The sequence below is a fragment of the Xenopus laevis genome, chromosome 3L (genome assembly GCF_017654675.1).
Source record: "Xenopus laevis strain J_2021 chromosome 3L, Xenopus_laevis_v10.1, whole genome shotgun sequence".
NCBI lineage: Eukaryota > Metazoa > Chordata > Amphibia > Anura > Pipidae > Xenopus > Xenopus laevis.
In genome coordinates, this window is record NC_054375.1 from 20,444,505 (window position 1) to 20,460,884 (window position 16,380).

The 16,380-nt window shown below is 41.8% G+C and overlaps 1 protein-coding gene across 1 annotated transcript in view; it reads right to left on the reverse strand.

Annotated features, from left to right (window-relative positions):
- Positions 1-16,380, reverse strand: part of btbd11.L (BTB (POZ) domain containing 11 L homeolog) — a 176,110-nt gene that overhangs the window by 43,892 nt on the left and 115,838 nt on the right. Inside the window, exons 4-11 of the mRNA XM_018251965.2 lie at positions 9,606-9,758; positions 7,609-7,774; positions 5,911-6,000; positions 4,618-4,719; positions 4,112-4,205; positions 2,682-2,817; positions 1,894-2,114; positions 1,210-1,388 (exon numbers count right to left, since the gene is read on the reverse strand). Of these exons, the coding sequence (XP_018107454.1) occupies positions 1,210-1,388; positions 1,894-2,114; positions 2,682-2,817; positions 4,112-4,205; positions 4,618-4,719; positions 5,911-6,000; positions 7,609-7,774; positions 9,606-9,758 (1,141 nt within the window). The remainder of the gene's footprint in view (positions 1-1,209; positions 1,389-1,893; positions 2,115-2,681; positions 2,818-4,111; positions 4,206-4,617; positions 4,720-5,910; positions 6,001-7,608; positions 7,775-9,605; positions 9,759-16,380) is intronic.

The following is a 16,380-nucleotide window of genomic DNA, read 5'->3' on the forward strand; positions in this document are numbered from 1 at the left end:
CTCCAGAGCCGTATTGTGGTGGGATTAGACCAAACAATATTATCCGAGCCATTTAATATTTGTTATTTAGTCATCTACACTTGTATTGGACAGGAGCAAAATTTATTATTGTCACCAGATGTTTGCTGCACTTGTCTCCCTATTACTGGTAATATAAAAAATAGTCTTACAGTTCCCAACCATTTTGGACACCAAATTAATTAGTAGGCTATGTATGCCCAAATGGAGCCAATATCAGAATGAGAATATGCTTAGATTACAATGTAACACTGGACAACTGTATTGGAAAATGTGTAAGATCACCAGCTGCCTGGGTTTACCCCACTTTCGTCCACTTGTTTGACTGACTACCATAATACTTCATCAGTGCCTTTCCTGCCCTGTTTTGCAACATATTAATGCCACATGCAGTAGAAGCCTTTTCACTAATGATGAGATAGTAGCATAAAGTCACCCAAATATGACATTTAGGGGTAATGTTTTACCAGCCCTGTTAAAACTGCACGGGCACTAAACATAGATACAAAAATACAATGGAAGTGCAACTGCTCTGGCCAAATTAGCTACAAGCTAACTACACTACAGCAAATGACCCCTCTGCCTGTACCTTTCCAATGATAGTTGCAGGTGAGATACACATGGCTATATTAGGAATAACACAAAGCAGTATTAGACCAGTATCAAGTGATCATTACATCAGCATTACTATACTAAGGGTTTGATGACTTACTATTTTTATTCTAACACTAAATTAATTATATAATATATTCATCCCTTAATATTTCTATTGTAGGGTTGCTAAGGGCAAGTAGAAATGCAAGGTTGTGTGGCCCTCTTAGATCACAGGTCACTCTTGCACAAGACAGTCTATACATTGTAAACTGTATTACACCTCATAAGACTAAGCCATGAATCTAAAAATGTACAGTTTTAAGAATCAGCTCAATAGTCAGTTAATTATGTGGTGTTATTACAGTTGTTTCACAATTTGCCATTTAATACACACTATGGACCAACAGAAAGCAACAGACAATGTGTGCATAGCAGTTCTGGTCAACACTTGTTGACTAATCACCTCCATCCTGTTGGTGTTCCCCATGCCTTTCACACATGGGGTTCACTACTCTCCTATTTATAACTTGCAATGACTCACCAGCAATATGATTTTATAAAATAAGAATTATACATGTACATAGTCGTCTTCCATACCTTGCTGGCTTTCAGGATTTCAAACATTAATGGCAGCCCTTGGGTAATTAGTTCCTCTGTATATTCTTCCTCTTGTATAGATTTGAATTCTTTCAACATGCATTGGATCAGAGGCCGTCGGTGCTGCTGGAAGGAAATCCGCAGAGATTCCAACCAGGTGTGAAGCGTCCATGGGACACCTGCAGGAGACATAATGCCAATTTGTATAGTTCTTTTGCATATACGCCATCATGCCATTAAATGAAAAGGCATTCTGAAGATAAAATAGAACTATGGCATTGCTAGGAGCTGTTTATGCAAACCATCTGTGTTCATTCTTGTTCATCCTGTGGTTCAATTACAAAATACTAGTGAACAAAATAACTTTGGTCAATAGGTAACAGCACAATGACTGACTTTGCCATGGCTGACAAGATTCTCACTGGAGAAATCTTTCTCATCTGTAATTAACTTTCGTTAACCTATATTAAAGTATGTGAGCTGCAAGTGACATAAAGGACATAATGCAAGACCTTTTGTAGGACTAGGTTGTTTATTCAATTTTACTGTAACACCTGATGTCTCTTCAACCTTCTTTATAATGGTACAATATAATTATCTGACTTTTATCAAATAGCTGCTAAAAATGTAGGCATTCTTCGATCAAAAAGGGCATTAATGTTAAAGAACCTCAAACTTACTGACCTAAACTTCTAATATCAATAGTTATATCCACATATCCATGCTCAGCACTGTGGTACATTGCTTCTTTCAGCGCCTTGAGCTTGGCTTTACTGTTACGACTTGTGCAAAATGGAGTTTGCGTGGTGTCTGGCAGGTCACTTCCTTCGGCGAGAATCTCTTCCAGTGATAGAATGTCACTCTTTTCTTTCTCAGGTTGGGAAAGCAGCTTTCGAAATACATTCCTGAAACAATGTACAAAGCAAAATGTTGATGTATAATCAAATGTACCTAGAGTTTGTGCTATGTTCAATCCAAGAGTCTTTGTCCTTAAGTTTGAGTGGTAAAACCAGTTTAATGTCCAGTATATGCTTTTCCAAGTACTCAATTGCTGCATATACCAAACACTACTTTCTATCAACACAAGGGATTAGTTTTATTGTAGTAGTGTTTGGTATGTGATAAATTGGAAAATAATTCACAGTTGCAATGGAGGGTCACAAAACATGTGAAGGATCCTGTAAAAGACCACTGATTCTAAAAAACACTTCAGCCAACCTTGATGTTTGTTAGATCACATGGTTAAGGCTTCCCATGATACCCTTCATGTCAGTAGACCTCTAGGGTTTCTGAAACTGAAAAAAGTGGCATTCTGTAGTTGAGCTGCTATGCCTACAGGTATTGGTTGATTGGAAACACAAAAATACAGGTTTACTGTTGGGGTAGTTCATGAGGTGTGAAGAATGGAAAGGATGCAGGAAAGCCATTGCTTATTGTCCACCTGTGCAGAAAAATTATTTTCCCAAATCTACCTGTGTCCATGTGCAGCAGCCTGGCTAAAAGAGTTCATGTCTCCTTGAGGTGCAGTAGAAATCCCATTCCTGTACATTGTTCCTATCATGGGATCTGCACCACGTTCTAGCAGTATGCTGGCCAGCTCAAAGTTTCCTAAAAAAACAGAAAAAGAAGTTTTGTTTTTTTTTTAAGTTTTTTTACAAGATAACAAAATCTTACATTCTTTTTCATAGTGCCTATTCATCAATGGGGGAATGTTATAAAAGTTGTTAAAGCAATAACAACAATGAAATTGTAAGCCTTCGCGCAAACAACTGTTCCTTTGTGCAAATTGAATATAGCTTTTGCAAACTCAGAAACTGTTTAGCGACCACCTTCGACTATGAAAGAAATATTGCAAATTGCTCCAGTGTGCAGTATATTTAATAAAATGTGTTACTGAAAAACTTATGTTTGCTCCAAAAGATTATGACATATTCAAGTACTTTTTAAAAGTGTGCAATGCGCAATTAAAATCCACAGTGCAATGATAGTGTAAGGAAGAATATTACATTGTGAATTGCAATATTTTGTAAGAATTGTTATTCTCTTTACTGTTATTCTCTTTACAAATTTTATTACATCTCCTCCAAGACTAAAAATATTTTGAATTATGTTTTCTGTGCAGCTATACTGAATACTTCTAAGACATTTGCTATGAAGATTTTGTACTGCAGAATTTGAATTTGGTGAACAATATTTTGGACTTCTGATTTAATTGAGAAATTTCTGTGAATTTTTATAATAGGCAAAGTACATACAAATATTTTAAACGACAAAAATGAGAATGTTGAGTTAAAAAATAGATATAAATATAATAAGGGTACGTGGTAAACAGTTTTATAAGTCATCGAGGTAGAATTAACAAATTTCTGTTTAATTTTTGGGTAGGCAAACTGAAGATAAGATGAGTGAAAAGCCGAACTTCAACTAAAAAGTCGGCTTTTTCATTCTACTGCGCATGCGTCTGCCCCAGGAAATTTGAAGAAAGAAGAAGCCAGAAGTTCTCTTCTGGCTTCTTCTTTCTTCAAATTTCATGGAACAGTGGCGCTCCATGATGCTCGCTGGAATAACCCTGGAATAACCCTGGCCCGGTGCAGTTTTCTGCTGATAGAAGCACCAGCACCAACCATTTCTGTTTATTTAATTAGCTGATATTGTAAAGTGAATTTTTCACTTGTTTTGAGGTGTGAACATTTCACAAAAAATGTCACTTCATTTTTGGAGATTTTTAATTCTACTGTAAATTATTTAAAACCATGGACATTTTAAACTACTGGTTTCTGCCCATTGGCTATTGCTTGTAATGTGTATAGCAGACCTCCCTTTCTAGCAATATAAGGGGACTGCCAGTGACTAGTCTGAGTGTATATGCTGGTTAAATTTGCTGGTTTGTAAAGCCAGATACCTGCAGCTGCTGCCAATTGTAATGGTGTTTCAGAGTAGTTTTCTTCTCCAGCTTCTAACGAGCCTTCTACGTTTGCTCCTGCATCTAAAAGCAGCTAGACAAAAAGCATAGAGGATCATGAAGCATAAAATTCTGAGCCAGAACAACTCAAAGGTCTCGTTGACCATAAGAGCTGATAACACCGAGCACACTAAACAAGTACTTCTGCTTCCATTAAAGGATAGAAATAAATGGTATGTTCATTCAAATCAATTATTTTTATTTTTCATTGTTTAAAAGTCAATCTGCCAGGCAGTTACCTTTTTTCCAATAAATCTATTTTGGATGATGAATTTTCTTGTAAAAATATATGTAACATTCAGCAGAACATACCTGGAGATTTATTTTTTATTTGGGAATCTTTGTTCTATAAAATAAGCAGTTTTAAGTCCGCATATACAAAATTGTGAAAAGGTTGCCCATCTAAAAATATATTTTTTTATAGTGAATGAATCTGACAAAAATACCTGCACAACTGGAATGTGGCCCTGGAGAACGGCAAATGTGAGTGCTGTCCAGTGTCGAGTCTCTGGATGGACAGAAGGACATTTATGGGCAGTGATGGGGACCTAAAAAGAAGAGAATAAGGAAGGTAACAATTTATGTCAACAGCTTGTTGGGAAATGTATCTTAAAGGGCAGCTATACTCTATATACTAACTATATAATTTGCAGTTTTACTCTAGCATAAGAGGTATTGTTTCTATTGCAGGCTGGTCACAAGCTTCCTTATTACCACCCACAAGCCTCCTGTTGTGAGAGATACCATAAATATATTGGGTATTCCCATGTACTAAGCAAAACTTTTTAGGAACAACCTCATATGTTTGCCTACTGTATATTGTTGTCTATCTATGCTAGCATAAATACAGTGGGCCCTTTAAAACATATTTTGTATGTTTCGTACAGGGAAAATATAAATTGCATTTACCATTGGCTCATGAAATATGGCTATTTTTAATACCTCTTTATAGGTTTATATTTAGGTCAATCTGTACACGCACTGTTAGATTCAGGGACAGTTTTTACCCCAGTGCTGTCAGACTGTATAACACACATCAGTGTGATGAATTATATTTAGAATGTGCAATAATAAATGCTCACACAATGCAATATAATGTGCAATATATGCTTAGCAGTGGTTTCAACACACTTATGTGCAATATTGCTAATATACACTGCAAATGGTAAAGACTGTTAAAAACTACCTTTTACACTTGCAAGTTATGGTTATGGTCATTTTGGTAATAGTACATATTAGCTAGAGTAGATAGGACCTATTGTAACTTTACTGTATTTAGAAGAAGACAGACCTTTTGTAACTATTGTATATAGCTATAGTAAACAGAACTTTATTGTAAATATATTTTATTATTGTAATGTTGCACTAATTGTTAATTGTCTAGTCTGTGAAGTTCAAGTAAGAATTTCATTGTATTTTGTACACTGTACTCTGTATATATTGCAATAAAACTTTGAATTGAATAGTATAATACACATCATACAAAGTGATTTTGCCATGCCATTGTGATCATACAGATTTTATAATGAGCTTAATACCATTGAACCACACACATTAATTAGATATGGAATGGTCACATCCCAGAATACCTCATGTTCGGCTGTAAGTTTTTTATATTATGTTGTCATGCTTTTATACTGAGCCATTAAATCTCAAGGATGTCATTGTAGACATTAGTAGGAATAGATTTATGGCTGGTTGGGCAGAGAAGGTATAAAAATGAGTTAGAGTTTTTTTACTTCCACATTCAGCTCGGCGCCAGCATCCAGTAGCATCTGAACCATGGCCTCGTCTCCTCTGACACAGGCATACATGAGAGGGGTCATTCCCTGAAATACAAGAACCAGAATATTATATAAAGAAAAGAAATCCTCTGCATTTCTATAAGGGTGATATAATAAACATTGCCAAGGTTGCTCCATGCCAAGTAACCCATAGCAACCAATGTGGCCTCTATTTCTAAAAGTACCCATTATCTGATGTTTCATACCATAATTGGTATGTGTATGATGGCCCACCAATCTAAACCTATATCCCGTGTATGGTGCATCAGCAGATGAAGGCGATGGTGATGTTTCAGTTGTTCCAAAATGACTGGAATATAAAGGTGGCCATGCCATGTCGGTTGGATGATGGACCCATGTTTGGCCAACTTACAAACCTACAGCTGCCAATCAGATGTCAGAAGAACTAAAATACTATTGCTGGTTGCTATTAGATACTGGACGACGTAATAAAAACCACAAACTTTGTATCAAGTCTATTAAGATTGGTTGCTATGGGTAACTAGACCTAGTTAACGTTGTGTCCAGATGTTGATCCATGTCCCAATTCAGCTATGTGTCCATTATGTATACATTAAAATTTTTATATCTTTATTCATTGATCCATCTGTTAATGGACCTAACCATTCACCCGCAATTTTTTTTTCAGATATCTGTCCATGAATTCACTTATTCATCCCTTCTGAGGTATGATTCTAGTGTAATATGAGCAAGAATAAAATTTCACTGTGAGCTTCCTATGCTAGATAACAGCAAGATGGCTGACGTAGCACCAGTAGACAGGACTTGCATTCAAATCCTTTCTGTATTTAAGTTTAGACAGTAGGGAGTGCAATTAGGGAGTTTTATGGAGAATTTACATCCAGTGTAAGATTGTTTATTCATTCATCTAGCTATTCCTCCATCGCCTTACCACCTTGATCCACCCCATTTATATACCTTTCCTTTTAAAGCTTTATTGCATATAAATATAAAGTAATGAGTTCCACATGTGAGCTGAAAGGTAAAGACCATTTGTATGTGGGTTCCCTTGATAAATTGCATGTAGATTGGAACAAGAACAACTCTGAGCAGCAATGACTACATGTCCCAAAGTAAAATATGCACTTATCAGTGATTTATCTAATATTCTGTGAGGGATTTAGGTTACCCTAAACTAGGGGGGATTATGATAGATAGCCCTTATTTTTTTTGGCTGACTATATTAGAGACCAAAGCACGGTCCATGTGAGACTGAGCAAATTCTTTCAGATTGCTAGCTCAACAAACTTTATTTCAGCCGGTCAAACCAACTTATGACCACAATTGTGCATACACAGGATACCCTACCCAGGCTACACCTGTTCTGGGATTGGTCTCAGTAGTCTGGGAAGGCTTGTTTATTTAATGGCAGGATGGCCCTTATCATGGCATCACTTTTGCGCACCTAGAACAATGTCCAAGCTGGAATCTGGGTTTTTTGTTTGGCTATGGCAATTAGGATTTAGGTTTAAGCATAAGATGTGTTGGCCATGACTGAGAAATTTAGAGAAATGTCAGCCCCTTAATGTATTGGCAGGCAGTAAGGCTCATATTAATAAATGTTACTCATTTAAACACCTGACAAAGGGTTTCACTGCTTGTCCTGTAGCTGACAGCTGTAAAAGTGCTTACTTGTTCGCTCATGCTGTTAATTCCGTCTGGACCCAGCAAAGAAACGGCCTGTTTCACTAAATCTGTTCTGCCACAGTTCAGCATACGAAAGCCGAGATCTTGTTTAAACTTTGCTTCTGTGGCAACCGCGTCCAATTTGCGAGACGCACAAAAGCAATCGTCAGCTCTGCAGGAAGAAGAGAAAGTGACTTTGGTGTTTAGTGGGTTTTTATTTTACTTAGTGCTCTCGTTGGTTCCACTTCCCTGGTTTCCATGATGTTTTTAATCCCTTAGCTGCTTGGGTAACATTTATCTGAAATTGAGAAGGATGATAAGGAGTTGTTATTCACTGATGTGTAATAAATCATCTTTATTCCTTTGTTGCTTCTGAATGGTCATTTATTACAAAGGGGGCAAAGTGAATCTGCCCCTGGTTGTTGTATATGTTGTATCTGCAGAGCTGATTAAAAATGCAACTGGTACAAAGGTGCACACTGCAGCTGCTCGGCACAAATGTGGCCTGCAGCAGTGCCCGAGCACCGTCACTAATAGGCACATGGTGAGCATCGTCACAGTGGGGTTAGCAAGCTAACAGGAGCAAGGGAGAGCAAGCAGTTGCACTGGGCTGGGTTTAATGTGCAGGGCTGATCCTATCAAATGTGGGGCCCAATTGGGACCATGTTGGCGGGGCCCCTAGACAAAGTGTTGCTGGCTACTGACACACCAAGTATTTAGGAAAATAAGGGCATACAGGCACAAAATAGAAAGGAAAGGGACAGACAAGGTAAGAGAGTGAGAGGGATGAAATAGGGGCACATAATAGGGGCACACAGGGTAAGAGAGAGAGAGGGAGGAAATAGGAGAGTGGACTGGGCCAATTAGTTTGGGGCAGGCTGGGCCGATTCATCTTGGGAGCAGGCTTGGTTGGATTGGGGGCAGGCAGGGCCTATCAAGGTTGGAGGAAAGCTGGGCCTATGAGAGTTGGGGGCAGGCTAGACCTATGGAGTTGGGGGATAGGCTGGCTTATCAGAGTTGGGGGTGGGCTGGACCTATTGATTTGGGGATGGGCTGGACTCTCAAAGTTGGGGGCAGACCAGGCAGCATCATGTGCTGAGGGAAATATTATCTGTGCTGCCCTGTGGTGCGGGGACCCCAGAGGTGCGGGGCCCCCAGAGGTGCGGGGCCCTATTGGGCCCAATTGGTCCAATAGGCCTAAGGCCGGCCCTGTTAGTGTGGGCCAAGTGGTAGGAGTAGAAGGTAGTGGTTGGGGGCTGGCAAGCAAGTTATAGAGACAATAGTATTGTCTTGTCCACCAGTACTACCTCGCCCCGGTTCTGCCTTCATTTTACTGGAAGGCCCTCTAATCTCCTCTCACATCGACCATATGGGAGGGAGTTAGGGTTGATTTGCATGTCCACCCATGATTCATTATGGGAGAATTAAAACTCTAAGTTTTTGGTATTTAGGCAGTGCTATGTATATGGCATGAGACAAGTAAATACCTTCTGATTTCAGAAGGCTTCACCTTGAATGTAATTGCTTGTGAAGGGCTTTTTGGCTCCTTTAGCCCATCTTACCCTAACCAGGTTCGGTTTTATCCAAGTCCTACCCCTAAAAAGCCATGTTTAAATATTTTGCATGGGATCTAACAAGATCAAAACAGGCTGTCTGCAAGTTTCCATATCTGGCTTTACACCATTAGGCTGTATCTGTGCTATGAAAATAGAGGTTCTGGATGCATAGTTGGCCGAAGGAACATAAAAGAGTGATTTGCATGTCTTCACCCATGATGCCTTATGGGAGAATTAAAACTCAAATTTTTGGTATTTAGGTATTGATGTGTATGGCATGAGACAAGTACCTACCTTTTCATTTCAGAAGGCTTCACTTTGCATTAAAATATAAAAGCAATATAAAGAAACATATTTTGGGTGTTGACTAAAAAGAGAAGCAAAACACATTTTCAGCATTTTAGTAAATATGTGATTTATATTGTCCCATTAAAAAAAATCCCATACTTTAGCTGTCGGGGTTCACAGTCAACACCAGGAAGCAGAAGGCGAGCAGCTTGTCTGACATCATCGCTGTCCACGGAAAAGCTTCGTCGGTACCCAGCGTGAGCCACTGCCACTCGGATCCATTCCATCAGAGGTGGAAGCATTAAGAATGGCCTGGACGAATAAAACACCAGGAGATCATTAGAGATTTCTCGTGTCTCTGCCGAGCTTTTTCTTTCCTCAGTGAACAGCCACAGGGCAAACTTCAAGCTGGCAGCCCATTGTGGCTTCTCATACAGTTCTTACTCAAGGGATTCAAACCGCAGAGCACAAATGGAATGTTTTATCTCTAGGCCAAAGTAGTAAAGAGAACATAAATAGATATATAGATATATGAGTATATATATATATATATATATATATATATATATATATATATATATATATATATATATATATATATATATAGATAGATATATATAGATATATATATATAGATATATATATAGATATATATATAATGTATATAGATATATATATATTTATAATGTATACTCCAGAAACGAGAGAAATTTTGGATACATACTTTGCAGACACTATACCCTAAAGGGTTAAATAGAGAGTACGACTTGCATGCCTTTATATAGTGAGGTTATGGCATATATAGAGTAGAGGTTGGGACATAAATGCATCCTTGAATTAATGTGATATTTTCAGCATATACTTTGTAACACAGATTGCTTGTGTATCTTGTATGACATATTTAAGTAATTCTATGATTGTTTCTATGTATAATGCCCAAATGGGTTAAATACTATATACTAATTTGTGTTTAATTTGTACCACCCCCTAGGGGGGTGTGTCTACAGCTGTAACCTTTTTAAGGATGTGTGAACATTGTATACTAGATTGCTTGACAAAGAAGCGGGAGCTTCGAAACGTTGCATATTCTTGCATTTTTTGCTTGATAAAGAATTTTCGTTTTCTTCACAAGATAAGTTGTCTGGACTTTATTTTGTTTTTTATACATTGTGTCCTTGAGTGGACTAAGTCACAGACCGGTGCACACTCCACTCCACTTTGTTTTGATATATATATATATATATATATTGTGGGGTTCACTCGTTGGTAGGCTGCAAAAGAGGCGACTTCACACACCTGGATCGGTTTAAGGGCTTCCTGCCCGCGTTTATTTTCCAGCAGCTGCAGAAATTTCCCCTAGCAGGGGGAAGGTAACCGAAACACAGCAGTTCAACAGAAAAAATCCAATAAATGCTTTGCTTTCTCTCCTGAAACTGAGCAATACCAGCAGTTTGTCTCACACACATTCAGCACTGCTGCTCAGCATCAGGTGTACTAAATAGGCCTAGGGCCTCATGAAAACCTGGCCTACACGTTTTGGGGATCCGCCCCACTCTACTCTTGCGGGTTCCCAGTAAGACCAGTCCCAGATCAACAATTACAAAAACCTTGCAGAGAGACATAGTGTTTCTCTGCTAAGAGCACTACTGGTCTCACCTCAGTAACAATATCTGAGAATCCGTGGCCCAACATACATAGTTACATAGTTACATAGTTAAATTGGGTTGAAAAAAGACAAAGTCCATCAAGTTCAACCCCTCCAAATGAAAACCCAGCATCCATACATACACCCATCCCTACTTTTAATTAAATTCTATATACCCATACCTATACTAACTATAGAGCTTAGTATCAGAATAGCCTTTGATATTATGTCTGTCCAAAAAATCATCCAAGCCATTCTTAAAGGCATTAACTGAATCAGCCATCACAACATCACCCGGCAGTGCATTCCACAACCTCACTGTCCTGACTGTGAAGAACCCCCTACGTTGCTTCAAATGAAAGTTCTTTATACCATCAATCACTTTTCCCCAGGATACTGGGGACCTTTTTGTCACCATACCACATATCCCCCCCTCTGCTCAAGCCCGTAGGGCTGAGCACAGTATGCCACCAATGCATGTACCCTGGAGAGAGCATCTGCATTCCCTTGCATCTTTCCAGGTCTATGTTCTACTGAGAACTTGAAATTTTGAAGGGACAAGAACCATCTGGTGACCCTGGCGTTCTTTTCCCTATTTTGGGCCATCCATTTAAGTGGGGCATGGTCAGTGACAAGTTTGAACTGCCTCCCTAACAGATAGTATCTCAAGCTCTCCAGTGCCCACTTGATGGCCAGGCACTCTCTCTACAATGGCATACCTGCGTTCAGCGGGGGTTAGCTTCCTGCTTAGGTATGCTAGGTATGCTACTGGGTGTTCTTCCCCATTCACTACTTGTGACAGAACAGCCCCTAACCCAACTTCAGAAGCATCAGTCTGTACAAGAAACTCTTTCTTGAAGTCAGGAGCTATCAGCACAGGGTATCTGCACAGGGATGCCTTCAAGTTTATAAAGGCTTCCTCTGCCTCTGGGGTCCATGTAACTGTTCCAGCTTTACTCCCTTTTGTGAGGTCAGTAAGCGGGGCTGCTAGGGTGGCAAAATCGGGGACAAACCTCCTGTAATATCCCACTATCCCAAGAAAGGCCCTCACTTGCTTCTTGGATTTGGGCCGGGGCCACTCCTGAATTCCCTCAATTTTGGACACTTGTGGCTTGACTACCCCTCTTCCAATAACATACCCCAAATAGCGGGCCTCTTCTAACCCCATTGCACACTTTTTGCTGTCAGACCCGCCTTCCAGATAGAGTCAAGGACCGCTTGTACCCGGGGCAAATGACTTTCCCAGTCTGGACTAAAGATAACCACATCATCCAGGTAAGCTGAAGCATATCCTCAATGTGGTTTGAGAATGCGGTCCATCATTCTCTGGAACGTTGCTGGGGCCCCATGTAAGCCAAACAGTAAGCGTTTATATTGCCACTGCCCCTCAGGAGTGGAAAACGCAGTCTTCTCTTTGGCCCCTTCAGTGAGGGGTACCTGCCAATACCCCTTGGTAAGATCTAGGGTGGTAATGTAGAGGGCCTGCCCTAGCCTTTCTATCAATTCGTCAACCTGGGGCATTGGATATGCATCAAACTTGCTGACCTCATTTAACTTTCTGAAGTCATTGCAAAATCGGATGCTACCATCCGGTTTTGGGACAAGGACAATGGACCATTCACTATGGGACTCCTCAATTACATCCAGCTCCAACATCCTTCTAATCTCCTCTGTCACTGCCTGGCGTCGTGCCTCGGGTATCCTATAAGGTTTAACATTGACTTTAACCCCAGGTCCAGTTATAATGTCATGTTTAATAATATCAGTAAGCCCAGGCTGGTCTGAGAATATTTGTCTATTCCGGATCAGAAACTCTTTCATCTCCTGCTTTTGACTGTTAGTGAGGGTCTCAGCCACTTTTACCTCGGGCGCCTGTGGGATCTTTACCTCTACAACTGCAGGACAGGCAGACAGCGATTCCCTATCCTTCCAGGGCTTAATTAAGTTAACATGGTAGAGCTGCTCTTTTTTCCGCTTGTCTGGTTGGGACAGCTTATAATTAACGTCCCCTACGTGTTCTATAATCTCGTAGGGGCCTTGCCATTTGGCCAGGAACTTGCTTTCCACCGTAGGAACCAGGACTAACAACCTGTCCCCAGGATGGAAAGTTCGGACACGAGCCGATCTATTATATATGCGGCTTTGAGCTTGCTGGGCCTGAAGCATATGTTCTCTCACAAGGGGCATTACCTTTGCAAGACGGTCCTGCATGTCTGCAACATGCTCTACCACACTTCTGTGTGGGGCGGCCATACAACAACTCAAAGGGTGAAAACCCTGTAGAGGCCTGTGGGACTTCTCTAATGGCAAACATGAAATATGGAAGTAAACAATCCCAGTTCCTCCCATCTTTATCCACCACTTTTTTTAACATCCCCTTAATGGTCTTGTTGAACCTTTCCACCAACCCGTCAGTTTGGGGATGATAGACAGATGTGCGTAACTGTTTTATTTGGAGAAACCTGCACAATTCCATCATCACCCTAGACATGAAGGGAGTCCCCTGATCTGTAAGGATCTCTTTCGGAATTCCTGTGCGGGTGAACATGTGGAACAGCTCTCGAGCTATGGTCTTTGAAGAGGTGTTCCTTAAGGGGACAGCCTCTGGATACTGAGTGGCGTTGTCCATGACTACCAAAATATACTGATGCCCCCTAGCAGATTTTATTAGTGGCCCTACCAAGTCCATGGCAATACGATCAAATAGGATTTCGATTACGGGTAAGGGAACTAATGGGCTGCAAAAATGGGGCATTGGGGCCGATTTCTGACACTTGGGGCATGATTCACAATAGTTCTTTACATCTGCATGTACCCCCGGCCAAAAGAACCGCTGTAGCATTCGGTCTTTGGTTTTCTCATACGCTAGGTGACCACCTAGTGGATGAGAATGGGCCAGATTGAGAACTGTTCTCCTATATGGCTGCGGGACCACTAGCTGTTCCACAATCTCTCCTCGAACCTTATCCACATGGTAAAGCAAGTCATTTTGTACAGCAAGGTGGGGAAATACACAATCTACCCCAGGATTTTCGGGGTTCCCATTTTTAACCTTGACATTTTCCCAAGCTTTAGTGAGTGTCGGGTCCCTTAGCTGGGCAGTTCCGAAGTTATCCCGGGAGACCTCTAGCTCAGGCATGCTAGGTTCCTCAATGGTCTCCGCAGTTACCTCAGATTCACCAGCTAATACAGCTAAGGGAAACAACTCACTATCTTCCAACCCATCCTCGGTACCACTTACAATAACACCTGACATGGGTGGTTCTGTTTTCTCTCCCCCAGACACTCTATTGTCCTTCACAGTTTCTATAGAAGTATCCAGTTCAATAGGGTGGGGTGTCACCTCACCATGCTCAAAACTTTTCTCAGTCTCTGGAGCTTGCTCCTGGCACAGTTCACGAAATAAGGGAAAGTCTCTGCCCAAAATTACACTGTGCAAGAGTATGGGAGACACTGCCACTTCATGGCACACAGTCCCTGCGGGGGTCACAAAAGTCACTAAGGCTGTGGGGTATTTCTTACAGTCCCCATGTACACACACCACTCCTACTGCGTTAAAGGACAGTCCTTCAGGAGCTGTGTATTTACCAGTGTGACTAAGCTACCAGTGTCTAATAGTGCATTCACAGTGCGCTTACCAATCTGGACGACACAAGTTGGTACATCAGGATCCGCAACGAGACCTGGTTGAGCGAACAGAGACAACTTCCCCTCCGTTCCACACTCCATGGGTTCTGGATCAGCTGGGCAGTTGGCGGCAATATGTCCCCACTCTCTGCACCTGCAGCACTGGGGAGCTCCTCGGGTCTGGCGGGGGCTGTCTCCACGGGGTCTTCCTCTTGTCGAGTCTAGACCTGGATTACCGGGGTCCTCTGGGCTGGGCTTTTCCACTGTAGCCGACTTCTTGGATCGGTCCACTGCAGGAGTCCTCTTCGAGGTGGGCACCGCCCGCATAGTGAAGTCCTCAGCGGCAAGGTATCGCTCCACCAGTTCCACCAACTGGTCTGCTGTATTTGGGTCGGCTTGGCTTACCCACCGGCTTAATTCAGGTGGAAGCGCTCTCCGGTATCGGTCCATTGTGACCCTTTCCACAATCTGAGGCGCGGAAAGCAAGTCCGCCTGCAGCCAGCGTTTCACAAGGTTAATGAGATCATACATCTGGGAGCGGGGTGATCCCTTAACCTTAAATTCCCAACTGTGGACACGCTGTGCCCTCACAGAGTTGGTTACTCCCAGTCTCCGCAGGATTTCAGACTTCAGCTTGTCATAGTCCCTTGCGTCCTCAGAGGACAGGTCATAAAAAGCTTTCTGGGAATCCCCCACCAGTAGTGGTGCAACAATCATTGCCCATTGCTCCCTCGACCAGGCTTGCTGCTCCGCCGTCCTCTCAAAGGTACAGAGGAAGGCCTCCACATCATCCTGCCCAGTCATTCTCCGCAGGAGGTGGCTGCCTGGGATGGAGCGTGGCACTCCGGGGACTAGGGCAGCATCCCCAAAGACCCTGGCTGTCAGTTGTTTTACCACCTCAATTTGCAGCTGCCGATCTTTCTCTGCAGCCTGCGCCAGTGCAGTGATCTGGGCCTGCAACAGACGATTTGCCTCCTGCTGAGTGGCGTTAGACTGCTGCTGCTGTAGCAACTGGCTCTCCTGGTGGGCCTTCTTTAAGGTTGCAGTGCACTGCAGCAGAGCCTTGAGGACATCCTCCATTTCACAACTTTTAAGTGTACTGTCTCTTTAAATCCCACTTATAAGCTATACAGTCCGTACAATACCCACAGGAGACTTACTGTGGTTAGGCAACTTCCGTGTGTGGCAATCGCTGCCCGCATCCGAAACACAAATTGTGGGGGTTCACTCGTTGGTAGGCTGCAAAAGAGGCGACTTCACACACCTGGATCGGTTTAAGGGCTTCCTGCCCACGTTTATTTTCCAGCGGCTGCAGAAATTTCCCCTCGCAGGTAGAAGGTAACCGAAACACAGCAGTTCAACAGAAAAAATACAACCTTCTGGTTCACAAAATAAATGCTTTGCTTTCTCTCCTGAAGCTGAGCAATACCAGCAGTTTGTCTCACACACATTCAGCACTGCTGCTCAGCATCAGGTGTACTAAATAGGCCTAGGGCCTCTTGAAACTTGGCCTACTCTTGCGGGTTCCCAGTAAGTCCAGTCCCAGATCAACAATTACAAAAACCTTGCAGAGAGACATAGGGGCAAATTCACTAAGCGCCGAAGCGCCGAACGGTAGCGTCAATTCGCTAGCGTTGGGCATTTTCGTTACTTCGCAAATTC